This window comes from Anser anser (genome assembly GCF_964211835.1).
Source record: "Anser anser genome assembly, contig: SUPER_W_unloc_4, whole genome shotgun sequence".
NCBI lineage: Eukaryota > Metazoa > Chordata > Aves > Anseriformes > Anatidae > Anser > Anser anser.
In genome coordinates this window covers 273,418-300,899 of record NW_028154228.1, presented here as the reverse complement: position 1 = coordinate 300,899, position 27,482 = coordinate 273,418, and the positions used below count along the sequence as shown (strand labels likewise).

General features: G+C 46.3%; 1 protein-coding gene across 1 annotated transcript in view; it reads left to right on the top strand.

Annotated features, from left to right (window-relative positions):
- LOC310888931 (G2/mitotic-specific cyclin-B2-like) overlaps nucleotides 1-27,482 on the top strand; it is a gene marked incomplete at both ends in the record, with an annotated part of 147,948 nt that overhangs the window by 734 nt on the left and 119,732 nt on the right. Inside the window, one exon of the mRNA XM_083852572.1 lies at nucleotides 5,746-6,451. Within this exon, the coding sequence (XP_083708698.1) occupies nucleotides 5,746-6,451 (706 nt within the window). The remainder of the gene's footprint in view (nucleotides 1-5,745; nucleotides 6,452-27,482) is intronic.

The following is a 27,482-nucleotide window of genomic DNA, read 5'->3' as shown; positions in this document are numbered from 1 at the left end:
CAGTCGATTGATCCATAAAGTGGCCATTCAGCTTATATAGTGGCCACCATTGATTGCAATACTTAGTGAAAGTCCTCTTGCTTTCTGTGCCCCCATTTCTAACAATATCCTTCCAATGTGCCAATATGCACCCAACGAGGCTTTCTTTTGGAAACATCTTTGTTTTGGATATTACCCATTTCCTTGATTTCCCGTTCCCTTTTATTTATTTATTTATTTATTTATTTATTTATTACTATTCCTTATTAGTTACTGTCCCTTGTTTCAATTTCCATGCAAACTTTTTATTGCAGGTTTTTACTATCTTTTCCTAATCTTCTTCCCAAATGTCCCAGTTCTCTGGGATTAAACTCTTCTTTCCACATACAAACTTTACTATTTCAGATTCTTAATGAGCCCCATTCCAATCATAAATCCATAGAACTTCAGGAAAACACCTGAAGCACTCAGCCCTCCGTCTTCTAAACAAACAATGCCATCTTTTTCACAACATTTACATTTCAACAGGACCCAAGCCGAATGCCAATTTTTTCTCACGCACTTTGTTAGTAAGCCCACACAAAACAAGGAATCACTCCTATGTATCCGTCAATATGGGGGTTTAAAAAGGTATTGAGGCCTAAATAAATTCGCTCTCCCCCTTCTTACCAAATTCCCAGGACTCAAGCCCGAACCACCAAAGAAGTGACTAAGTGACTCTCTGTTCTACAGCTTTGATAATCAGTCAGGCGCCCCGCCCCCCTCCAATACTTGGGAAACCAACCAAACACCACAGTGAATACACCAAATCTTCTAAACTGTTACTTAGATAATGCTCCCACCTTCCTCCTTGTCAAACTCAAAACATTTAAGAACAAAATAGGATTACAAGATGCACCGCCGGGCCCATATACTAGGCACCACCAGTCAACACTTGGATAAAACTGCACTTCCTTTCAATCTGTCATGAGCTTCGTTTGCCTCCGGCCGTTCCCCTCGTGGAGAATATGGAACTGCGGATTGGAACTCCGCACTCGCTTCGCAGCGATGCTGCATCTCACGTGTTATAAATTAGTTCTGGTAGAAATCATTCCCGACACATCGTGGGTAAGGTAGATCGAATTTCAATTTATTTGAGCATTTCAGCAAGCAGCGATAAGTAAAACAGCGCTGGGAGGCCGGGGAGACTCCTGTTCCGCCAACGGCGCGCACCTAAGCCCGCCAGAGTCTCGATTATCCTAGTAGTTCCAGGTTTAGTGGCACCTAGTAGTTCCAGGTTTAGTGGCACCTCCTGGTGTCTTCTACGACTGCGCGGCCTGTTGCTAGGGGGTCTTCGTCAGTTCTCTGGTGGACAAAACCAGGACAGTATCCAGCCCTTATTCTATACCATTTATGATACCATCTCTGAAACATCCCTCATTATCAGAGAGCACTGCAGTCAGTGCAGTTGTGCAAAGGAAGGCACTTCATCTCCCTGCCTCCATCCCCACTCTTGGAATAATTTTCATGCCAAAGGTAACAAGGAGATGCATAGACCAAAATGCATCAACATTTGCTTATAACTTTCCTATATCATTCAGCAAAGTATTCTCTTTGCATGTAAAGAAGCACCTTGATAAATGATGACAGCAGGAATTATATCATGTCTCGATCAGCTGAAAATTATACTTTTTTAATTCACACTGCAAGGCACATGAACTGAATGCTCACTGGATCTGCTTGATGGCAGACAGGACAGCTCTCACCTAGAGCAGCGCTGCACGGAAAGAACATCTTGCTAACGAAGGCTGATCGCAGATTAAGTTCATGCTTATCCAGCTCTACTCTGGTAACAAAACCTATGTTTCTGCTGTGGTTTTACTCATGTGAGACTAGCAAAACACATAGTTCTTGGACAAGAAAGACACAGGAACAGGAGGTGATTACCAGCAGGTCAAGGGAGGTGATCCTCCCCCTCTACTCAGCCCTGGTGAGGCCACACCTGGAGTATTGTGTCCAGTTCTGGGCTCCCCAGTACAAGAAGGACATAGAACTACTGGAGCGAGTTCAGAGGAGGGCTACTAAGATGATTAGAGGACTGGAGCACCTGTCGTACAAGGACAGGGTTTGAGAACTGGGCCTGTTTAGCCTGGAAAAGAGAAGACTGAGGGGAGACCTCATCAATGTGTTTAAATATCTCAGGGGAGGGTGTCGAGAGGATGGAGCCAGTCTCTTTTCAGTTGTGCCCAGCGAGAGGACGAGAGGCAACGGGCACAAACTGAAGCACAGGAGGTTCCAGCTCAATATGAGGGGGCACTTCTTTACTGTGAGGGTGACAGAGCACTGGAACAGATTGCCCAGAGAGGCTGTGGAGTCTCCTTCTCTGGAGATATTCAAAACCCGCCTGGATGCCATCCTGCGCAACATGCTTTAGGTGATCCTGCTTGGCAGGGAGGTTGGACTAGATGATTTTCAGAGGTCCCTTCCAACCTCAACCATTCTGTGATTCTGTGATGCACCCAGCCTTACGGGAGGCAGGAGGAAAATTCCTACTAAAAGTTTCAGGCCTGCTGGGACAGGCCCCACATGAAGACAGTGGGGTAGATGAGACAGGACTTTTCCCTTAATCTGCCAAGCCTCTGTTGCTGACAAACACAAATGCATCAGCAAGAACCAAATGCAACAGCAAGAACCCCATGCTGAATTGTCATGACTGACTGCCAAAAAAAACATGTTGCAATTCACTGACTGAGGGATTTTTTTGACATACAGTAAAATGACTGGTGGCATTTTCTGCAATTAAGAGACACTGATGCTGTGCCTGTATTGCTAAATAAGCCTGTATTGCTCTTGCCAAGGCGATCGGCTCCGGGGCAGACGCGTTCTGCAGCGGAGCGGGGGATCGGGACAGGCAGGGCTTTTTTTCCGACATCGAGGCCGCTCGAGGAAGCCGCCAGGACCCGGCAGCCCCCGCGAGGGAGGCTGACGAGGCGTAGGCGGAGCCAGCAGCGCCCCCTCCCCGGCCGTTCAAAAGCAGCCCCTAGGGAGCGCGAGCGACCAGGAGCGCGGCGACCAGGGCGGGCAAACAGGGCGTGGCACGTCAGAAGGGTGGGGCTTGGCAGTTTGAGTGGCAGTTCGCGCAGGCAGGGCGAGCAGGGAGGGCGGAGGGGGCAGAGTCTCCCCCCGCCCATAAGAACAACACCTTTAACGGCTGTCGACCGCTAGCTAGGCAGCAATGGTCTTCACCAGGCAGAGCGCTCTCTCTAGAAAGTCTGTACCCACCCAGACTGACCGCCTGCTCAACAATGCGGCAGTTCAGGTCTCTGGGTGCAGGGACTGCCTGAGCCTGTTGCTGCCATCTGAGGGAGGCAGAGGCACCGTGTGTGTGAGGTGCGAGCAGGTGGATGACCTGGTCCACCTGGTGGCAGAACTCAAAGAGGAAGTGGATAGGTTGAGGGCTATCAGGGAGTGTGAGCGGGAGATAGACTGGTGGAGCGACTCCCTGCAGGAACCTGAAGGAGAGGTACCAGGGTGAGACGCCCCAAATGGGGGTGGACCCCCTGCCCTGTCGCTGTCGGGCAGAGGGAGGCGACCTAGGAGTTGAGGAGGAATGGAGACAGGTCCCTGCTCGACCTCGCAGGCGATGCCCCCCCCCCCCCCCCCCAGCCCCACCTTCCCAGGTGCCCTTACGTAACAGATTTGAGGCCCTGGAGCTTGAGAGACCGGTGGGTGAGGACGAGGTAGAAAGTCTACCCAGGAGGATACCTAGGGTGAGGAAGCCGACTCCACGCCTCAAGAGTGCCTCCACCAAGAAAGATAGAAGGGTGATCGTTGTAGGCGACTCCCTTCTCCGGGGAACAGAGGGCCCTATTTGTCGACCTGACCCTACCCGGAGGGAAGTCTGCTGCCTCCCTGGGGCCAGGGATGTTGCCAGGAAGCTTCCCAACCTGGTTCGCCCCTCTGACTACTACCCTCTTTTGATAGTCCAGGCTGGCAGTGATGATATTGAAGAGAGAAGCCTGAAGGCTATCAAACGGGACTTTAGGGGACTGGGACGGTTAGTGGATGGAGCGGGAGTACAGGTGGTGTTTTCGTCTATCCCTGCAGTGGCAGGGAGGGGTACCGAGAGGACACGGAAAGCCCACCTGATTAACACGTGGCTCAGAGGCTGTTGCCAACACAGAAATTTTGTTTTTTTTTGACCACGGGGCGCTTTACTCGGCACCCGGCCTGGTGACCGCAGACGGGTCCCTATCTCTAAGGGGAAAACAGATCCCAGCCCAGGAGCTGGCAGGGCTCGTTGAGAGGGCTTTAAACTAGGAAAGAGGGGGGATGGGGCTGAAATTAGGCTTGTTGGAGCTGTACCAGGGGGAACAATGGCAAAGCCGGGAAAGAAGGCAATGGCCCAACTGAAGTGCATCTACACTAACGCACGCAGCATGGGTAACAAACAAGAGGAGCTGGAAGCCATCGTGCAGCGGGAAGGCTATGACTTGGTTGCTGTCCTGGTTCCAGTTAGGACAGAGTTAATTTTTCCTCATAGTAGCTGGTAGGGTGCTATGTTTTGGATTAGGATGAGAAGAGCGCTGATAACATGCTGATGTTTTAATTGTTGCAGAGCAGTGTTTACACCAGGCCAAGGACTTTTCGGCTTCTCGCTCTGTCCTGCCAGCGAGCAGGCTGGGGGTGCAGCAGGAGCTGGGAGGGGACAGACCCAGGACAGCTGACCCAAAGTGGCCAAAGGGGTATTCCATACCATCTGACGTCATGCTAAACAATATATAGGGGTGGCTGGCCGGGGTGGGGGGCGGGCTGCTCGGGGATAGGCTGGGCATCGGTCAGCGGGTGGTGAGCAATTGCATTGTGCATCACTCGTTTTCTTACACATTATTATTATTAATACTATTATCATTATCACTATTATTATTATTGTTATTATTATATTCCTGTCTTAATAAACTGTCTTTATCTCAACTCACCGGCTTCACTTTCCCGTTTCTCTCCCCCATCCCAGAGAGGGAGGGGGGAGGGTGAGCGAACGGCTGTGTGGTGTTTAGCTGCCAGCCGGGTTAAACCACAACAGTCCTTTTGGCGCCCAACGTGGGGCTCGAAGGGTTGAGATATCGACAAATTTGACCAGAGTGTGTTAAACTAAAATTGGTATAAGTATTGGACCTGCTTAATAGTTGCTAGTCACGATGTTGATTGCCTTAATCTCCAGTCTGCTGTGCCTGTTTTCCAAATTGAGTTTTATAGTGCGTTACTTTCTGTATGTGCTCCCTGTTGCACTGTTTATCCTTTCCGGGCCCTGGTTTAAGATTGTTATGGTACTGTGCGGTGTAACAATGGCTTATGAAATGATGAAATTTCTGGTCAAGAGACTAACCTGGTATTTGTACTCAGCATTGACGTCGACTCTATACTTTGGAAACCATATCTCGGAAACTATTAGCAATTACACCTATTGCCTGTTTTCGTTAGGGAGCCAATCTGTGAAGGGGACAGGGGAAGACATGTTTCCCTACCTGTTCACTCTCCCTTTCTCCTTCACCACCCTCTTATCCCCCGAGCTAGTTACGGTGGTTCTCCGAGATGTTGAATATCCTTGGGATACTCAGACCAGCCTGCTCTTGTTGTTATGTCTCCTGAATGCGCTTCAGGTTTTGTTGTGGGTTAAACAACTACTTAGGAATCTCATCCGGAGATCTGTCTTGAGGCGGGATAGTTGCGAGTGGCAGGGAGTGTGGGAGGATATGGGCAGGTTTCTAGAGCAGTGGTCACCTCCAGTGTTTTGGACATTCACCCCTGAACAACTGCAAAATCCTAAAATGCAGGCTGCTCAACGGCGAGGTTGCCAGGGGGTTGGAGAATGCTGTGACTGAACTTAATGGTAAAGCCAAAAGCCAAGTGACTGCTAAAAGGGCTGCTTTGGAAGAAATAGGAAACAAAGTTACAACAAGAGGAACATGTGTAACTAAGAAAACAGACTGCTTCAAATCATCCGTAAAGCCCAGTAAGATGACGAATACAATTATACCGCCTAATCCTCCAGCTGCTGTGAAACAAGTGCTCAAAGAAACTACTGTTCCAAAGGTTCTGTCTCCTGTCCCTATGGATGTATCTATGCAAGAAGAGGATTTGTGCCAAGCCTTCTCTGATGTGTTGCTCAACAACGTAGAAGACATTGATGCCGAGGACTGTGGGAATCCCCAGCTCTGTAGTGACTATGTAAAAGACATCTATCTGTATCTGAGACAGCTTGAGCTGCAGCAGTCGGTGCGCCCACGTTACCTTGATGGGAAGACAGTCAATGGGCGTATGCGTGCAATTTTAGTTGACTGGCTTGTCCAGGTCCACTCAAAATTCCAGCTTCTGCAGGAAACACTGTACATGTGTGTCGCAATAATGGACCGCTTCTTACAAACTCATTCAGTACCTCGTAAGAGACTTCAGTTGGGGGTGGTTACAGCAATGGAAGCAGAACAACTGGCTGGTAGGGTGCTATGTTTTGGATTAGGATGAGAAGAGCGCTGATAACATGCTGATGTTTTAATTGTTGCAGAGCAGTGTTTACACCAGGCCAAGGACTTTTCGGCTTCTCGCTCTGTCCTGCCAGCGAGCAGGCTGGGGGTGCAGCAGGAGCTGGGAGGGGACAGACCCAGGACAGCTGACCCAAAGTGGCCAAAGGGGTATTCCATACCATCTGACGTCATGCTAAACAATATATAGGGGTGGCTGGCCGGGGTGGGGGGCGGGCTGCTCGGGGATAGGCTGGGCATCGGTCAGCGGGTGGTGAGCAATTGCATTGTGCATCACTTGTTTTCTTACACATTATTATTATTAATACTATTATCATTATCACTATTATTATTATTATTGTTATTATTATATTCCTGTCTTAATAAACCGTCTTTATCTCAACTCACCGGCTTCACTTTCCCGTTTCTCTCCCCCATCCCAGAGAGGGAGGGGGGAGGGTGAGCGAACGGCTGTGTGGTGTTTAGCTGCCAGCCGGGTTAAACCACAACAGTTGCCATCACGGAAACGTGGTGGGACCACTCTCATGACTGGAGTGCTGCAATGTCTGGCTATAGGCTCTTCAGAAGGGACAGGCAGCACAGAAGGGGTGGTGGTGTGGCTCTCTATATTAGAGAGTGTTTTGATGTTGAGGAACTGGAGGCTGGGAATGATAAGGTTGAGTCCCTATGGGTTAGGATCAGCGGGAAGGCCAACAAGGCAAGCATCCTGGTGGGGGTCTGTTATATACCGCCGAACCAGGATGAGGAGACAGATGAGGAGTTCTACAGGCAGCTGGCAGAAGCCGCGAGATCGTCAGCGCTTGTTCTCATGAGGGACTTCAACTTCCCAGACATATCCTGGAAGCACAACGCAGCCCAGAGGAAGCAGTCTAAGAGGTTTCTGGAGAGCATGGAAGACAGCTTCCTGACGCAGCTGGTTAGTGAACCTACCAGGGGACGAGCCCCGCTAGACCTTCTGTTCACAAACAGTGATGGACTGGTGGGAGATGTGGTGGTCGAGAGCTGTCTTGGGCCGAGTGACCACGAAATGGTTCAGTTCTCTATTCTTGGCGAAGTCAGGAAGGGGACCAGTAAAACCGCTGTCTTGGACTTCCGGAGGGCTGACTTTGAGCTGTTCAGGACACTGGTTGGCAGAGTCCCTTGGGAGGAGGTTCTGAAGGGCAAAGGAGTCCAGGAAGGCTGGGCGCTCCTCAAGAAGGAAATCTTAATGGCTCAGGAGCGGTCTGTCCCCACGTGCCCAAAGACGAGCCGACACGGAACTAGACCGGCCTGGCTGAACGGAGGGTTGTGGCTCGAGCTTCGGAGAAAAAGGAGGGTTTATAATCTTTGGAAAAGAGGGCGGGCTACTCAAGAGGACTATAAGGATGTTGCGAGGCTGTGCAGGGACAAAATTAGAAAGGCCAAAGGTCATCTGGAGATCAATCTGGCTACTGCCGTTAAAGATAACAGAAAAAGTTTTTATAAATCCATAAACACAAAAAGGAGGACTAAGGAGAATCTCCATCCTTTATTGGATGCGGGGGGGGAAACTTAGTTACAAAAGATGAGGAAAAGGCTGAGGTGCTCAATGCCTTCTTTGCCTCAGTCTTTAGCGGCAAGACCAGTTGTTCTCTGGATACCCGGTACCCTGAGCTGGTGGAAGGGGATGGGGAACAGGATGTGGCCCTCACTATCCACGAGGAAATGGTTGGCGACCTGCTACAGCACTTGGATGTACGCAAGTCGATGGGGCCGGATGGGATCCACTCGAGGGTACTGAGCGAACTGGCGGAGGAGCTGGCCAAGCCGCTTTCCATTATTTATCGGCAGTCCTGGCTATCAGGGGAGGTCCCAGTCGACTGGCGGCTAGCAAACGTGACGCCCATCTACAAGAAGGGCTGGAGGGTAGACCCGGGGAACTATAGGCCTGTTAGCTTGACCTCAGTGCCAGGGAAGCTCATGGAGCAGATTATCTTGAGTGTCATCACGCGGCACTTACAGGGCAACCAGGCGATCAGGCCCAGTCAGCATGGGTTTATGAAATGCAAGTCCTGCTTGACGAACCTGATCTCCTTCTATGACCAAGTGACGCGCTTGGTGGATGAGGGGAAGGCTGTGGATGTGGTCTACCTTGACTTCAGTAAGGCTTTTGACACCGTTTCCCACAACATTCTCCTCAAGAAACTGGCTGCTCGTGGCTTGGACTGGCGGACGCTTTGTTGGGTTAAAAACTGTCTGGATGGCCGGGCCCAAAGAGTTGTGGTGAATGGAGCCAAATCCAGTTGGAGGCCGGTTACTAGTGGAGTCCCCCAGGGCTCAGTGCTGGGGCCAGTCCTCTTTAATATCTTTATCGATGGCCTGGATGAGGGGATCGAGTGCACCCTCAGTAAGTTTGCAGAGGACACCAAGTTAGGTGCGTGTGTCGATCTGCTCGAGGGAAGGAAGGCTCTGCAGGAGGATCTGGATAGGCTGGAGCGATGGGCTGAGGCCAACTGTATGAAGTTCAACAAGGCCAAGTGCCGGGTCCTGCACCTGGGGCGCAACAACCCCAAGCAGAGCTACAGGCTGGGAGATGAGTGGTTAGAAAGCTGCCTGGCCGAGAAGGACCTAGGAGTACTGGTTGATAGTCGGCTGAATATGAGCCAGCAGTGTGCTCAGGTGGCCAAGAAGGCCAGCAGCATCCTGGCTTGTATAAGAAGCAGTGTGGCCAGCAGGTCTAGGGAAGTGATTGCCCCCCTGTACTCGGCTCTGGTGAGGCCGCACCTTGAGTACTGTGTTCAGTTTTGGGCCCCTCGCTACAAGAAGGACATGGAGGTGCTCGAGAGAGTCCAGAGAAGGGCGACGAGGCTGGTGAGGGGGTCTGGAGAACAAGTCTTACGAGGAGCGGCTGAGGGAGCTGGGATTGTTCAGACTGGAGAAGAGGAGGCTCAGGGGCGACCTCATCGCTCTCTATAGGTACCTTAAAGGAGGCTGTAGAGAGGTGGGGGTTGGTCTATTCTCCCACGTGCCCACAGGACGAAGGGGAATGGGCTAAAGTTGCACCAGGGGAGGTTTAGGTTGGATGTTAGGAAGAACTTCTTTACCGAAAGGGTTGTTAGGCATTGGAATGGGCTGCCCAGGGAGGTGGTTGAGTTGCCATCCCTGGAGGTCTTTAAAAGACGTTTAGATGTAGAGCTTAGTGATATGGTTTAGTGGAGGTCTTGTTAGTGTTAGGACAGAGGTTGGACTGGATGATCTTGGAGGTCTCTTCCAACCTAGACGATTCTGTGATTCTGTGATTCTGTGATAAGGCAGGGTCAGTGAGCGAGCTTAGTGCTGGACTGCTGATCACCTGGGCTGGTTCTCTGTCAGCATGTCTCAGCCCAACTGTCCCCTCTGGGATGAGAGTCTGGGTTAAAATACTCCTTATGCGGCTCCCTCCGCTTGACACAGTCCCCCAGCACCCTCCCAGAGGACTCAGTGCTCTCAAGCACCCTGGATGACCTCACACTGCCTACGATGCATGCATGCCTGTGGGCTCATGCAATGTGAGTACCCACCAGTGGCCTCTAACACAGCCCTCACTCTAGGTCAGACGCTTGGAGATGGAGGGGAAAAACAGACAACCGAGTTTAAGGCTGGAAAGACCCTATGCGGGACCCAGAGAGACACAGAGCCAAGTGACACAGGGATGGATTCCATCTGCAGTGATCACAGGGCTGGAGCACAGCGCTTGACCTGTTTTATTTAGTGGTATGAAGGCAACTCAAGTCTCCTATCTATGGGGCCAGGAGAAATTGGAGTTAGAAAGCATGCTTCATCAGAAAACGTCTGCCTTCTTCCTGTCCAGCTTGTTCTTCCTAATTTCAATAGCTCTTTGTTATTACACATTTATATAACACTTTCAAAAGCACCCCGCTTGCCTCAATTGCAATATTTACTACTACTTTCTCTAGCACTTGTTACAAAAAATCAGTTTCTTTCTGCCTCTGTGTTTTGGCTCTTTTCTCTTCTTTTTATTCCCTTTGTGTTTTTTTTTTTTTTTTTAATAATGGAATATATACATTCAGCAGCTACAATTTGATACCATACAACCTACTTTTTCTATGATTTTTAGCACATAGACTAAGAGCTGAAAATACAGATAAACCCAACACAGTTTGAGATCAAAAATGTAGGAGCTGTATATTCTGCCTTTTTAAGTACCAAACTAGATCAGTTTAGCTTCAGCCAGGAATGAGTCCCCCTTCTCTCCAGAGCTTTGCAAACATTTTGACCTGACATCAGACTTCTGCAATGTGCCGTGGCAGTGCCTGTGTGCCAGACTCCTTGAGCCTTCAATTTTTCATTAAGCCCTTGAGGATGAATGGCTAAAAATCCTACTATCTAACACAAAGGGGTTTTGCTCATCTGCTCTCTCAGTGTGAGGAAACATAAACAAAAATTGCCTTATGTGTGAAAGAGGAAAGGAGGAGGATTTCAGCTAATTAGAGGCATATCCACTCCCAAGCCTGTTCTCTGAGATCAAGTCATTTCTAATTATAAAATTCCTCAAAAGATTAGAAGTGCCCTGTATGCAACTGAGTGCATAGTACTGCCTACAATGGCCATTGTGAAAACACAGAACAGACCTTGAATTCAGCTGGGATTTTGGGTGAATAACTGTCAGAGGGAATCACAGGAAGATCTTTCTTATAAATGGCTTGAAAGGTCAAAGGTAAACGTGAACTCCAGCATTGAGGAGCATGTGTAGGAAGGGATGTCTCGTTATAGAGCCATGACCTTGAACTATGAGAATTTCTTTCTTCCAAACCAAAATTGACTTCCTGCTTATGAGTGAGGAGTGTTGTTGTTTGTTTGTTTTCTTCTGAGGAATTAAGTATAGCTTGACATTAGGTTTGTTTAGTCTGCAGATAATGCTGTTAGAAGGCAGGTTGCTTAGCATCCTCACCAATTCAATATTAATCCAATATAATATTACTAAATAGCAGAGGTCTTTGTACTGGGTCTGGCTGGGATGTTAACTTTCCCTGCAGCAGCCCATACAGTGCTGTGCTCTGCACTTGTAGCTAGAACAGCAGTGGTATCACACCAATGTTGTGTCTGCTGCTGAGCAGTGCTGGCACAGCATCAGGACTCTCTCTAACCCTCCTAGGGGGTGGGCAAAAAAAAGGTGAGAAAGAAACATCACCAGGGCAGCTGACCTAAACCAACCAAAGGGATATTCCATACCATATGATGTCACACTCAGCAATAAAAGGTGGAAAAAGGAGCAAGAGGGGAGGGGTAGGCTCTCGTTGCAAAAACGTCTGTCCTCCTCTCAAACACCGGCTACGTGCGTTGAGGCCCTGCTTCAAGGACGTGGTCAAGCATCGCTCATTTGTGGGAAGTAGAGAGTAATTTCTTTCCTCTGCACTTCCACACACTCCTTACTTGTTTTGTTTTGTTTTTTTCCCTTTCCCCCTCCCTTTTCCCCTTTCCCTTTTTTCCCTTTAGTTAAATTGTTTAATTAATAATAATCTTTCCTTAATAATTATTTTTTTCCCTTTAATTAAATTATCCTTATCTCAACCCGTGAGTTGTTCTTTCCTTTGCTTCTTCCCCTCCTCATCTAAGGAGAGGGAGTGAGAGAGCGGTTGTGGTGGAGTTCAGCTGCCTAGCAGGGTAAAACCACCACAGTCTTTAAAACAACAAAAAACAAACAAACAAAAAGGAGTTCACAGATTTAAAACTGTCTTTCTTCTGCTTCAGGCTCAGAACAAAGTATGAAGAGACTCCTGAGAAACACCAGAGACTCCTGGAGCAATGACTTGCCCATTAGCACCATTAAAAAAAAAAAAAAAGGGCGGGGGGGACTGCTTTCAATAGAAGGGGAGCAAACAAACCTTAATACTTATTTTTGTCTATGGCCTTGGTGGGGCTGATGGGGAAACAATCTGTTCTCTCTGTAGATGCACTTCTGGGATCCCCACACTTCCCTTGGATATCATCCATTTCCCTCCCACCCACCCTCCTCGGAAATGAGGAATGAGGACACCTTGTGAACTTCTTGGAAAATATGGAGGAAACTGTTGTGAAGCTTGCTGGTCACAATCCAGATTCTGCAGTGCAGGGAAGCTAGAAAAATGCCTAGGGTATAATCAGGTCTGATTTTAGAGCCTGAGCTTATCATGCTTACTTGAAAAAACTCTCACTGAATGTGTGTTGATCACAAAAATCAGGCCATTAGTCTGAAAGAGACAAGCTACATTTTACCTCGTTATTTCTGAGAATAAAAGGCAATTTAGGCAAGCAGAGACAGATATTTGTGAATGTCTCTTTAAATCTTGCTTAATATATAAATGACACTTGAAAATACTTTTTATTGCAGTCGGCATTTTAACTAAGGTCATAACAAGTGTCTTCTCTAGTAAAATGTCTTTTTTTCCTAACCACAAGGATATAATTCAGACTCTCGGATTTATAAAAAAAAAAAAAAAATGTTTGTGTTAAAGCAGCTCTCTGGGAATAAAAAGTAGGATTTCCCATCCAAGAGAAAGCAGTCTGAACTGGCAGGACACCAAGGCCTGTAGCACTTCCTACATACAACTTTGCAACACAACCCTTGAAAGAAAAACTCATTTTTTTCACCCACTGAGGTCACCTATGATAACAGCAAACTATAAACAAAAGGGAAACCGCGGAGGCGATCGGCGAGGTGATCAGCTCTGGGGCAGACGCGTTCTGCAGCGAAGCGGGGGGACCGAGGCGGGCAGGGCTTTTTTTCTGGCATCGAGGCCACTCGAGGCAGCCGAGGGAGCCGCCAGGGCCCAGCAGCCCTCGTGAGGGAGGCTGATGAGGTGTGGGCGGAGCCAGCAGCACCCCCTCCCCGGCCCTACAAAGGCAGCCCCTAGGGAACGCAAGCGACCAGGAGCACGGTGAACAGGACGGGCAAACAGGGCGTGGAGCAGCAGTTTGCAGGGCAGGGCAAGCAGGGAGGGCGCCCTCACCGCAATTTTCCAACGGTCTTTCCCAACGGTGGTTGTAACCTGCTCATGAAGAGCCCAGCCATGGTATCCACCAGGCAGAAAATCATGGCCTCCGCATCTCTTGCAGCCTCTCCAGCCACAGTCACAGATGTGGCTACCCAGGCAGAGGTCTCGGGGAAACACACGGCTGTTATAAATGGCTGAGTCCCAAATAGGATAACAATCAAAGTTTACAATTTATTAAACGAATAGAGGCAAGCAAACAGCGCTGGGTGCGCCGGGAGTCTCTGCTCCACCAGGACGCACACCCGTTACGTAAGACGGCTAATTTTTATACTCCTAGGCTAATACATATTTATTACTACTTCTAAAAGAGGCAGGGTTATTATAATTGGTTTCCCGACTCTGAAGTCCTCCCAGGGGCGCCTGCTTATCAGTCTCTGGTAGTCTCTCGGGGGCCGCTCGGATGGGAGGCTCATATTCTTCCTCCTTATCTGGTGGTCTCTTGGCCGGGTGTCGGAAGTTACTGCATGTCCGTGCAGAGTCAGCAGTTTTCCTCTAAAGAAATCCCTTTGTTCTCTTATCACCTAAACCCAGGCCTCAATGTTAACCCTTCAAATCCCTTAGTGGCACGAATTGCCGGACCATTCCTTAAAATCCCTCACCTTCTTTTTAAGATCATCAGTTCGTGTCTCTTCTTCAACCTTTGTTAGTAACAGTTGGATTTCATCAGTCAGTTCTCGGGGAGTCCATTTCTTAAGCATCATTATTGACACATCACCTTTTTTCTCTACCGAAGTCATCACAAATTGGGTGCTATTTATTATTTGCCGTACCAACAACGTAAAGCAAGGTATCATACAAGGTATAAACAATAACGTCATTACACCACATAAAAATAAAAATAGCATCCTTTTAACCCATGGTCCACCGGGCAACCACAAAAAGAAATCCCAATCCATACCCTTCCAGGTTTGTACTGGGACGTGGGCTAAGTTCCTAATTTCCTTTGTTATCTGTTTAACCACTTTTCCATTATCATCAATTTGTAAACAACAATTAGAATCGTTCAGTTTTCCACACACTCCCCCTTCTTCTGCTAGTAAATAGTCTAAGACCATTCTATGTTGAAAGATAGCATTCCTCATCTGAGTGGATTGATCAGCCAAAAGATCCAAGGCCGTCGCTGTTTGATTGGTTACAACTTCGAGGATAGCCTGCAACCTAATTATTCGGTTCAAATTATAAATAGGTTCTCGGGCTCCTGATACCAACTCATTCGGGTTCCAGGTAGCTCGCCCATAATGCTGTATGATTCTTTCAGGAGGCCATTCATCCTTTCCCCATTTTTGGGCACTACCCCCGGCTAAGGAAGTATCAATAGATCGTTTCATTCTGTTCAGGTCATCATATAATCTTATTCCTAAATGATTTCCTTGTGTTTGTGACAATAAAAAGAACAAGGGTCTTATGTACCCCATATAGCATATTCCCGACCAGTTTCCGGGTAGCCTCTTGTAAGCATGTTTGCCACACACCCAGTAATGTCCCTTTAGGGCCCACGTCCCTTTTGGAAAAGGACCATCCCATCCCTCTTTACCCTTTGGGGCGTGATAATACAGAGTGTCCTTGTTACCGAGTGGTCCTGTTACAATGTCTGCCCCGTTTGTACTCGTATATGCATGCTTCCAAGCTCCCACGTTGGGTTTCCACTTACAGTCACAATTCAGTTCTCTTTGGCGGCCTGTCATATTATAAGCTGACCAGAAATGTTTAAAGAACACTCGCCTCCCATTCTCATCCTGCCATTTCCAACGATAGACCCGCACCACATGCTGTTCCTTAGTGGTGTTATCACGCTGACAGCTCAAGATTTGACCATCGAATTGTCCCCCCGCTTGTGCTCTTGCCACAGTTTCACATCCGGATCCAAAAAATTCTCTATATGAGCATTTCAGCCAAGTCCCGTTTCTCAGCTGAACATGTGTGGCGTTCCATTTCCCACTACGTGCTGTACAGTTTATAGGACTACATCCAGGATCGGTACAATCATATCCGGGGGACAGAGTCCAATTGCAAATGCTTTTTCCCACCGCCACTGTTCCTGTTCTGTTCAAGCAGTATACACCCCGAGCTGATGAGTGCAACTGCCATGGGCCTCCTTCCTCTTTCCAAAATTGCGTCCCATTATGAACTTTGCTCAAATTACTGACCCACCACTTGGGTTCGACCGGGCCTGCTACCCAGGGCCAACTTTCAGTTCCCCCCCCGGTCCTCCACAAATCCAGCAGTTACTAAGGTTAAAGGCCTTGGCCACTTCCTCCCCCAAAGTGAAAAAGTTATTCCTCCATTCCTGCCCATGACCCAATTGCCCCTGTAAAAACAATACCAGGAAGTATAGCATTCCTTATCCTTTTTCGCCATCCAATCTTGAGAGTGTGGGAAACGCCTTCAGTCATGGGGTTGGGCCCGCTTTCAGAGCTTGTGTTACCATTCAGCCCTTCGGGGTGATCCAGCTCCTGGAAAAACTAATCACAATTTTATTATGGGTTTAAAAGGTTCTCATGTTATTTTTCTCAGGACAACCTGATCTTAGCGCGGGAGAAGTCCGGTCGAGGCACTCTCACTCGGCGGTCAATACCCATAGGGGTTGCCTCCCTCGGTAGACCATACACGCCGCAGTGGAGGGTCCTACCCCGGTCTTGCCTTCTCCCTTTCCTCCCTGCAGCCTTGTCCTCTTTATCCAGTGTCCTTAATTCATGCAGAACCTCATTGTTGGGATATCAGTTCCTCTTTAGTCTCAGTTTCAGTTCCCTAGGAGCGGACTCAACCCTCCAGGCTTCGGTAGTTATTGGTCCTTTTATTCTGGATGCGTGGGTCCAACCCCTTTCTGCTGTTCTCACAGCTGTTTCAGTAGTAAGTAAAACAAGGTACGGTCCCTCCCATCGGGGGTTCAATGATTCTTCTCTCCAGGTTTTTATTAAGACCTTGTCTCCTGGTTGTATCTTATGAATAGCAAATCCTAAAGGTGGTGTTTGAGTCATCATCCCAATTTCTCTTAGCTCCTGTAATCTCCTTCCAATGGTAATTATATATTTCTGGATACTATGATCCTCAACTACATTGTTCCCTAGGGGCATCCCTTGAGAATAAGGCGTACCATATAACATTTCATATGATGATAATCCAGTCTCACTGTGTGGTTTAGTTCTTATGTTTAAAAGTGCCAATGGTAAGCATTTCGTCCAGGGCAGCTGTGCCTCGATCATTAACTTAGCCAATTGTTGTTTTATTGTTTGATTCATCCTTTCTACTTTCCCTGAGCTTTGTGGGTGCCACGGAGTGTGGTATTCCCACTGAATACCTTTCAAGGGGTACAGCCTTCAAATCTTCGCGGCTGGCGTATGTTCGATTATTTCCACACAATTGTGTTCCAACGGTCCTTCTTCTGGAACAGTTCCTAGAAATACTGCTGGATTTAACAGGTTAGTCGTTTTCAAGGTTACGTCACCTTGTTCAGTTAGTATTGCCTGATATTTCATCATCCGGCTGGGTGATAACCAGTGCCCCCTGTTATAAATTAGTTCTGGTAGAAATCATTCCCGACACATCGTGGGTAAGGTAGATCGAATTTCTATTTATTTGAGCATTTCAGCAAGCAGCGATAAGTAAAACAGCGCTGGGCGCCCGGGGAGTCTCCTGCTCTGCCAACAGCGCACACCTAAGCCCGCCAGAGTCTTGATTTATAGCCTAGTAGTTCCGGGTTTAGTAGCACCTCCTGGTGTCTTCTACGACTGCGCGGCCTGTTGCTAGGGGGTCTTCGTCAGTCCTCTGGTGGTTGTGGAGATGAAGATCGTAGTCTTCCTCTGCGTTGGGGTCATGACTTTGCTGCAGTGTGTGTGTTCCCATGCGAGGGGGAATGCCATTTTGCCCATATTTGGAGCTGGTTTCTATTGCAACCGTTAACTTAACAGGAAGTTCCCATACTTGGTTTTTTCCTTCAACAGGATATTGGGGGTATAAGCAGTCAACCGTTGAAACCTCCCATCAGCAACATTTAATGAACAAACAAGGCTTTACCCATTACATCACTCACAGCACAATCACACAATCACACAAAGAGGTCCCTTGCACTTCTCGTTCATACCACAAGAATATATCACTTAAAACAATAACCAAAGTTGTTTGTATCGTCTCTGGCCATGTTCCTCGTGGAGTAACTCACTTCACAACAATACTTTGTGTCAAACACATATACTTACACAAATGCTTTCAACATGAGATACCCAGACATCCACAAATAAGACATACAATTTTTAACGCTCCAATTAATATCCCTCCAGCAGCTGCAAACATTACCCAGTGTCCTGGTTTCTGTTAGGACAGAGTTAATTTTCCTCCTAGTAGCTGGTAGGGTGATATGTTTTGGATTAGGATGAAAAGAGCGCTGATAACATGCTGATGTTTTAATTGTTGCAGAGCAGTGCTTACACCAAGCCAAGGACTTTTCGGCTTCTCGCTCTGTCCTGCCAGCGAGCAGGCTAGGGGTGCAGCAGGAGCTGGGAGGGGACAGACCCAGGACAGCTGACCCAAACTGGCCAAAGGGGTATTCCATACCATCTGACGTCATGCTAAACAATATATAGGGGTGGCTGGCCGGGGTGGGGGGCGAGCTGCTCGGGGATAGGCTGGGCATCGGTCAGCGGGTGGTGAGCAATTGCATTGTGCATCACTTGTCTCGTACACATTAGTAGTAGTAGTACTATTATCATTATCATTATTTTCCTTTCTTTTCTGTCCTAATAAACTGTCTATATCTCAACCCACAGGCTTCATTTCTTTCTGATTCTCTCCCCCATCCCAGAGAGGGAAGGGGGAGGGTGAGTGAATGGCTGTGTGGTGCTTAGCTGCCAGACGGGTTAAACCACAACAGTTTTAGATATAATTTATTATACTGTATCTTTATGCAATATATATATATAATATATATATTATATATTATATATATTATATATGTACACACTATATATATTATACTATATCCTTATTTATCATTATCCATTTTAGTTTTCAAGAAACAGTAACTCAGGAATTTAGCTAAATGACCAATTTTCTGTTACAGCTCAGAGATGACTTATTTTTGGCCTACATGCTTGTAAACAGAGATGAATTTATTATGATGAGAATATAAGAATGACCTGTATAGACCAACCTTCTCTTCAGCCTACTCTAGTTTTCAGAAGCTTGTGATTATGAACTTTTTGAGTTGAAGACTGTATCGATGAAGTTACCTGCTATTAATTTATCTGATCTGTCTTTTCTTAATTGACAGAGGATTCTAACAGTTAAACAAAAGGGGGTAGTAAGTTCTAGTCCTGACTTTTCATCTTTGTGAGTTATTAGGCAATTTGCAAAAACACAGAATTTTTGAGGTTGGAAAGGACCTCTGGAGGTCATCTAATCCAACTTGCTGGTTCAAAGCAGAGTCAACTAGAGGAGGTTATTCAGGACCATGTCCAGTCAGCCAGTTAGGGTTTGAATATCTCTGATGACGGAGACTTAATATCTTTGGTAAACCTGTTCACCCTCACAGTAAAAAACAAAAATAAATTTGCATGTTCAGGCAGAAATTCACTTTTCATTTTGTGCCCATTGCCTCTTGTTCTGTCACTGGGCACCACTGAGAAGAATCTAGCTGCATCTTCTTTATTCCTCCCAGTCAGGAATTTATGCACATTGATAATATTCACCTGAGCCTTCTCTGATCCAGGCTGAACAACCCCAGCTCTCTCAACCTCTTATATAATGGATATTGCAGTCCCTTAAACAGCTGTATGACTGGACTTGCGCCATCTATGTATGTCTCTTTTTGGGAAGCCCAGAACTGGGCTCAGCACTCCAGAAATGCTTTCACCACAGTTGAGCAGGATAACCTCCTGCAACCTGCAGACAAGGCTCTTCCTAATGCATCCCAGGATGCTGTTGGTCTTCATTGCTGTAAATGTGCATTGCTGGCTCCTGTTCAACTTGTCGTCCACCAGGATGCCCAGGTCTTTCTCTATGAACCTGCTTTCAAGACAGTTAGCCCACAGCCTGTACTGATTTATGGTGTTACCTCTTCCCTAATGCAGGACTTTGCATTTCCCTTAGGTGAACTTCATGAGATTCCTGTCAGCCCTTTTCTCCAACCTGTCGAGGTCCCTCTGAATGGTGACACAACCCTCTGGCCATTCCTCCCTCTTTTGTAGCATGTGCAAATCTGCTGAGGGTTCACTCTGTCCCATTGTCCTGGTCCTTAACAAGGATGTTAAACAGTATCAACCTTGGGATATACCACTAATCACTGGCTTACAGCTGGATTTCATGCTGCTGATTGTAACTTTCTGAGCCTGACAGTTCAGCCACTTTTCAGGCCAACTAACTGTCCACTTATCTAGCCCATACTTTATCAGTTTGCCTATGAGGTTGTTACGGTAGAGAGTATCAAAAGTCTTGCTAAAGTTGTAATATGCAACATCTACTGCGCTCCATCCATCAGTCTAGTCATCTCAATGTAAGATGATCAAGCATAGAATCACAGAATCATAGAATGGCTTGGATTGGAAGGGAAAGATCATCTAGTTCCAACCCCCCTGCCATAGGCAGCGATGCCAACCACTAGATCAGGTTGGCCAAAGCCCCATCCAGCCTGGCCTTGAACACCTCCTGGGATGGGGCATCCACAGCTCCTCTGGGCAACCTGTTCCAGTGCCTCACTACCCTTATAGTGAAGAATTTCCTCCTAATGTCTAGTCTGAATCTATCCTCTTTTAGTTCAAGACCGTTCCCCCTTGTCCTATCATTATCTACCTGAGTAAAGAGTCCTTCTCCATCTTTTTTATAAGACCCCTTTAAGTACTGAAAGGCCACAATGAGGTCTCCCTGGAGCCTTCTCTTCTATAGGCTGAACATCCCCAGCTCTCTCAGCCTTTCTTCATAGGAGAGGTGCTCCAGCCCTCTGATCATCTTTGTAGTCCTCCTCTGGACCCGTTCTAACAGGTCCACATCTTTCTTGTGCTGGGGGCCCCGAACCTGGATGCAGTCCTCCAGGTGGGACCTCATGAGGGCAGAGGAGAAGGGGGAAAATCACCTCCCTAAACCTGTTGGACTTGCCTCTGTTAATGCAGCCCAGGATGTAGTGGGCCTTCTGGTCTGCAAGTGCGCACTGCTGGCTCACGTTGAGCCTTTCGTCCACCAGAACCCCCAAGTCCTTCTCTGCAGGGCTGCTCTCAATGAGTTCTCCCAGTCTGTACTCATGCCTGGGATTGCCCCAACCCAGGTGCAGCACCTTGCACTATGACTTGTTGAAACTCATGCGGTTTACATGGGCCCACTTCTCCAGCCTGTCCAGATCCCTTTGAATGGCATCCCTTCCTTTTGTTGTATCAGCTGCACCACTCAGCTTGGTGTCATCGAATTCATGCTGATGTCTGCCAGTCACCTTCTTGTCCTTCATGTATTTCAGAATGGTTTCCAGAATTATTTGCTACTTCACCTTACCAGGGACCGAGTTGAGTCTGGCCAGCCTGTAGCTCTCCAGACCCTTCTTCTTGCCATTCTTGAAGACATTTGACATTTTCTTTCTTCTGTTTCTGAGGAACCTCCCCTGATCACCATAAGTTTTCAAAAGTCATTGAGAATGGCCTTACAGTGACTTTGACCACCTGAGAAACTCAATGAAGCTAGAGATGATCTCACCTTCCAGACAAGAAGTCTGTAGACAAGAAGTTGATGCAGGTATTTGGGCAGCAGCATTTTGGAAGTTTGGAAAGCCTATGTAATTCTGGATGCAGCTCAAAATCATGGCCAATACTAGTACTTTGGAAAACCTCTCAGGGAATTGTGGTTCAGCTACCAGAAGCATTGCTTCTATCTCCCTCCTTCTAACTTAACTTAATTTCTACAAGAAATGGCAGAGAGACTCTGTGGATCAAGTGAGAAGCTGTATAATGTGGAAAGGTACAAACTGGAAATCAGGATACCATGGTATCCATGGTCAGCCAACCATTTCCTAGTTGTAGTCTTTCCAGATGTTATTGCTGCTTAGCTACTACACAGTATCTGGCCATGTGAACAGTTCTAATAGAACTGAATCTGGTTTATTTTGAAATAGTATGGGCAAAGGAGTGTTTACTCTATCTCATCTAAATATTAGAATCATGGGAGAATGGCATCTCATCTTCCACAAATGAACTGTGTGACTAACCCACTCCTGAGCCCTGATTCTCTCAGGATACAATGTAAGAAAGGTTGTTTCACAAGTTTTTGCACAATATTGTTAAATACAGAGTGACTGGAAATGTTGTTCTTCCTCTATTACCACCATGAAGAAGCAAAAAAGCCAGAAAAAGGAGGTAGAAGCTGTGAAATTCAGAGCTTGGAGCTTTTTCTGTGGAGGTGGAAAACTACTGACTTGTCAGCATTATTCCATTGAGTGGTTGTGTCACAAATTACAGCAGGACAGTGGGGATCTTCTCTGAAGGAATCTGTGATCTCTGAGCAAAATTTGTCCTTCCCATGCTGATTTGTGGCATGGTGTAAATTATAGCCTTACCAAGAAATCATGTGATCCTATTACTTTGGCCTTTTTCTATTTTTTTCTCCTTTCAGCAGCTGCTGACTGTTTTGTGTTTTCATATTAATTGTAACACTTCTGATATGAGGCTCCGTTATTGCTCACAGATGTGTATGAGGGTGTCATCTTAGACCCTAAGAAAGACTTTCTGCTCAGAAATCAAACTTATTTTAATGTGTAATCTCTACTTACATAAACATGTTCTGGAGCAAGACTTAATAACAGATGTTTTGAAAAGTCACTGGAAGCTGGTCTTCTTCTGCATTATTTTTAATGACTTCAAGCTTAATTTTAAAAACAGAACTAAAGCAGTGTTAAAGCATTCATCTAGCAAAAAGAAATTCAGATGAAAGGGAGTTGCCTTTCAAGATTCCTTAGACTTAAAACTAATCTGATCCAGTTTAATGCTGTATATTGAAATGGACATACTATAGCCTTATTTTCTTAACTGTAGTTTCCATCTCCCTCTTTTTTGTCTTCATTTTTCCTCCTTGTAGGCAGAAGACAAAACTCCAGAGGAGTCTATCTATACTGTCTGTGGCTGCAGTGTAATCCAAGACTGGACATCATGAGGTTCTATATGAGCTGGAGTTTCTCCAGTAGCAACAGATGAAGCTGGGCATGCTTTTGATTACTTACTGGAGAAGCAGCCCCACAGCTGTGTAAGACCTTGCAGCCCTGAACAGAAGCTCAGACACAAAACCTGGGTTTCCCAGTTTCTCAGTCCTGCAGATTTGAGTCACTGTGTTATCTCATAGAATCATAGAATCACAGAATCACTTAGGTTGAAAAAGGCTTCCAAGATCATCAAGTACAACTGTTAACCTAGCACTGCCAAGTCTACCATTAAACCATGTCCCCAAGCACCACATCTACACGTCTGTTGAAGACTTCCAGGGATGGTGACTCTACTTCTCTGGGCAGCCTGTTCTAATGCTGCACAACCCTTTCAGTGAAGAATTTTTTCCTAATATCCACCCTAAACCTTGCCTGGTGCAACTTGAGGCCATTTCCTCTTATTCTATCCCTTGTTGCTTGGGATAAGACACCGACCTCCACCCTGCTATAACCTCCTTTGAGGCAGTTGTAGAGAGTGATAAGGTCTCCCTAAGCCTCCTTTTCTCCAAGCTATACAACCCTAGCTCCCTCAGCTGCTCCTCATAAGACTTGCTCTCTAGGCCCTTCACCAACTTTGTTGCCCTTCTTTGGAAACACTCCAGCGCCTTGATGTCCTTCTTGTAGTGAGGGGCCCAAAACTGAACACAGTGTTCAAGGTGCGGCCTCACCAGAGCCGAGTACAGGGAGACAATCACTTCCCTAGTCCTGCTGGCCACACTGCTTCTTATACAAGCCAGGATGCTGTTGGCCTTCTTGGCCACCTGAGCACACTGCTGGCTCTTGTTCAGCTGGCTATTGACCAATACCCCCGAGCACAGTCTGTGTAGTTGACTTAAGTTTATAGAGCATGTTTCCATTAGTGTTATCGTTTTAATTGTCAGTTAATTTTTCTGTATACATATACTATATGGGACAAGATTGATTTATTCATGCTAATGTAAGAGTAAACCATTAACCATTTCATTTGCAGTATGGTTAACTGTGGTATTCATGGAAGCTCCTCTGATTATTTTTGATGAGGTCTTTAAGTACATGTAATACTGAAAACACATTCCCATTCATTAGGACACATATAAGATGTTAAGCCCAACATGTCAAATAGCATCTAGAAAAATTCCATTAACATTAAGCATATTTACTTCTTAGCATTAAGCTTGGTCAATTTGAACATTACTGCATTGTAGTATAAGAGGCATCTTGTTTGCTTTTATTTACCTTCTCAGTAGTAAATGTACTTTGGTTAACCACAATGGCAAACTTAGGCAAGACATTTGTGTCAACAGATCCTTCTTCTCAACAAAGTAATATTCTTAGTTTCTAGGGCAGCAGACTCGATTCTGAGTAATAAGGTGTTTATAAGTCTTGTTGTAAATCTGAAACCATAAACATGTCTACTTTTCTATTAAACCTGCTGCTGTGTTTGGGACACAATAAGTTCTCTTTTAAATTTGATGGTAGCAAGCATGTTGGTTTTCCAGTTTTGATTGCTGTTGATTTAACAGCTGCTAGCACCTCCTGCCAAGCTTTTGACCAAAGTCATGCTCCTTGGTGATGTCATTAACAATGCCTAGAATTGAGAAGTTGATGGTTCCTGCTGGGAGACAGTGAAAGGTTTCATGCCTCCCTTGTTGTGTTGTAGATGCATTTGGGAACACCAGTAAGAAACAAGTCCTTCTCCACAGCTGACCTATATTTAGTCATTTTTTGATAATAGATTCAACAAACATTTGGGCCAGGAGAAGTTTTAATCAGGACATTTATTTTCATTTTATAATGCAGTCTTTCAAACACACCTTGACTAATGTTAGCAATTAAATGATTCCTGGAATATGTCTTGCATTCTTAGCTGCTGTAAGGTTGTGAGAAACACTCCGTAGCCAATAACTTAGGCTCAGGCGAGGATCTCAGTGAAGTAGTAATTTATTCGCGATTGCAGTGGTGGGCGTCCCACAAGCAGGAGCGCACCTACTGGTTCCAAAACACAGTTTATATACTTTATGATGACAGGACCCTCTCCTGTTTCCCCACTGAGTGGGTAATCCAGGTTCACAATCTATCTGATGCTTCACAGACAATGCAAGGCCTTCAGTTGCCGGCCTGTTAAATTTCAAATTTCTTTTGACTTTTTTACTGTTTGAAGTGGTAATGTTTTCCTCACTTATCTGACTTGACTTAACACCGTGAGGTGTTACCTTAAGGTGTAATTTGGTAGATATCTTCCTCTTCTTCACCTTCTTTGCTTTCCATCTCCTCTAATATCATCACCTTATCTGAGTAAGGTGGTGGCTCCATGGTCATTTGTTTCAATAGTGCAGTTTCAATTAACCACTGTACTAGTCCTCTTACACAGGGGATAATGCAACAACCAACGGCTGTCAAAACTCCTGCTACTATGATCAAGGATGTAAATATGCCTAATTTTTCTGCCTATTCACTGGCAAGGGTGGTAAACCCTTGCAATGCTCTAGTTACTATGCCATCCAGGGCAGTATGCTCAGTATCACACACACACACCTCCTTTCTCCACAAGCATCATATCTAATGTTATTCTGTTTTCCTAAGCCATTTTGCTGGTGGCACCTAGTTGTTCAGCAGTTCCTCTTATCGCATCCCTTGTATAATTTATGAATCTCTGCTGATTATAATAAATATAAGTAATCCAATCCACATTCTTATTGATTGTTACCCACCAGAACAATGATGACTCAAACCCTGCAGCAATTTGATTCCTGGCTTCCTGTTCATCGGGAACTCCTCTAGGCACCCCAATAGAATCTATGTAGACTCTATCATCGAATGATATTCCTAAGCCTCTTTTACTTCTTCTGGGTATTTGTGATGTTTCTCTTCCAAATGCCAGGGTGAAGGGTATAGCTAAGTGAACAAGTGCACAAGTGCCTCCCCAGTTAGATGGTAGGGTGGACCGTAAGATCTTCCCTTCACAGTACCACCAGAGATCTGCCCTGGGGATCTCAAGTCTTGAGCAGTTTCCCATCAAGTCCTTCACAGCATTCAAGGTCCTCGTGCACAAGACAAATTCTCCCAGATGCCGGGTAGCACTCACACCCTGCCGTGAGAGGCAAGCTGTATGGTTACCTATAGCTGTAGAGAATGCAGGGGGAACCCTGATATTGCTATCATGCAAGGAAGGGAACAGCAAAGAGAGAGACTTACAGGCCTCATTTCCCCAGGCAGTCTTTTCTTGGTACAATGCAATCATACATCGCATCCCCTGGGAATCCTTGGTCCACCTGAACGGGAAGGGCACTATCTGGGCAATCAGTCATCCCGAGGCACAAGCATAGCAATTGCTATGGTTGAGACTCTGGACAGTATATTTGACCCATTCTATCCAGGCATTCACATCCCCATACCCTGTTTCAATCTCAAATGTTTGAACTGCCGCATTTCAAAGAGGGCCTCCTGTTTTCTCTCCTGTTTTCTCCTTGAGTTTCTCCCTTTCTCTGATGGCAATAGAGTATTGTTTCCATTTAGCTATTCTCAATCTGGCTGTTGGGTCTCTACCAGTTATTTGTTCTCTCTGCTCAATTGTCTCTGGGCATTTAAATCTCCACAAGCTAACACCTCATGAGCATCAACCATGACAGATTGTGGTACATAACCCTCTGTCACATTCACCCATATTTTGACGGGGTATCCTGTCTTACTATTATCTGGTCGTGCCTTTTCCAAGTTGCCAATTGACCGAGGCTTTCTCTGAGGCCTACAATCACTAAAAATAAAAATAATAATTGATTTTTCCCTGTGATTATTTTTAAATCTTAGGTTTCCAAATAATTATCAATACAAAGAATAAGATGTACGCTACTACTATAACCCCCCTTGGGAGCACTTCACTTCACTATAGGTCTGTCCTTTCTCTCAATCACAAGTCACACTCATTAGTTGCCTGTGAAAATAAAAGGTTAGTTTACAATTGTAAGCTTTTATCCTGCTCAGAGTCCATTATGAGGTTTTTCTTTTTGATTTTAACTTCCAACAAGTCTTCTGTAGGAACAGCTTCCCAGGTACTAGGGTCGACAGGTGCTTTCACTCGAGTATAGTAAGTCCAACATTTTTCCGCAGTTCTTACGGCTGTTTCAGTGGCTAGTAGTACTTGGAACGGTCCTTCCCATTCAGGCCGGAGTTTTGATTCTCTCCAGGTTCGAATCAGGACCCAATTTCCTGGTTGATGGTGGTGAATGGGGAATACCAAAGGTGGGGTTTGAGCCAATAGCCCACGGGTCCTGAGAGATGACAAAGAAGAGGACATCCCCAGAATACAGTTCTTAAGAAAACTCTCTTGTTTCGAATCGTGGTATCTCATCCCTTCTGCCCGAATAGGGCAATCTGAACAGCATCTCCTTTCTTGGTGCTGTTTGAACCTGGAGGAGTGCTAAAGGTAAGCATTTTAACCAAGGAAGTTGGGTTTCTAACACTAATTTAGTTAATTGCTGCTTTAATGTCCGGTTCATTCCCTCTACCTTCCCAGAAGAGGAGGGGTGCCAGGGGGTGTGAGAATCCCACTCAATCTCTAAGGCCTGCCTTAACCCTTGCAGTACTTGTGAAGTGAAATGACTTCCTTGATCTGAATCAGTGTTTTCAGCTATCCCATATCTAGGGACTATTTGCTCCAGTGATACCTTAGCCACCGTGTTTGCAGTGGCAGATACAGAGGGGAGAGCTTACACCCATCCAGTCACGTGGTCAATTAGGACAAACAAGTACTTAAGTCTCCCTGCTTTAGTTAACTTAGTAAAGTCTACCTGTACACTTTGGAAAGGTCGAATCCCTGGCTCCCGTCCCCTTCTAGGTGGGTTACGGATG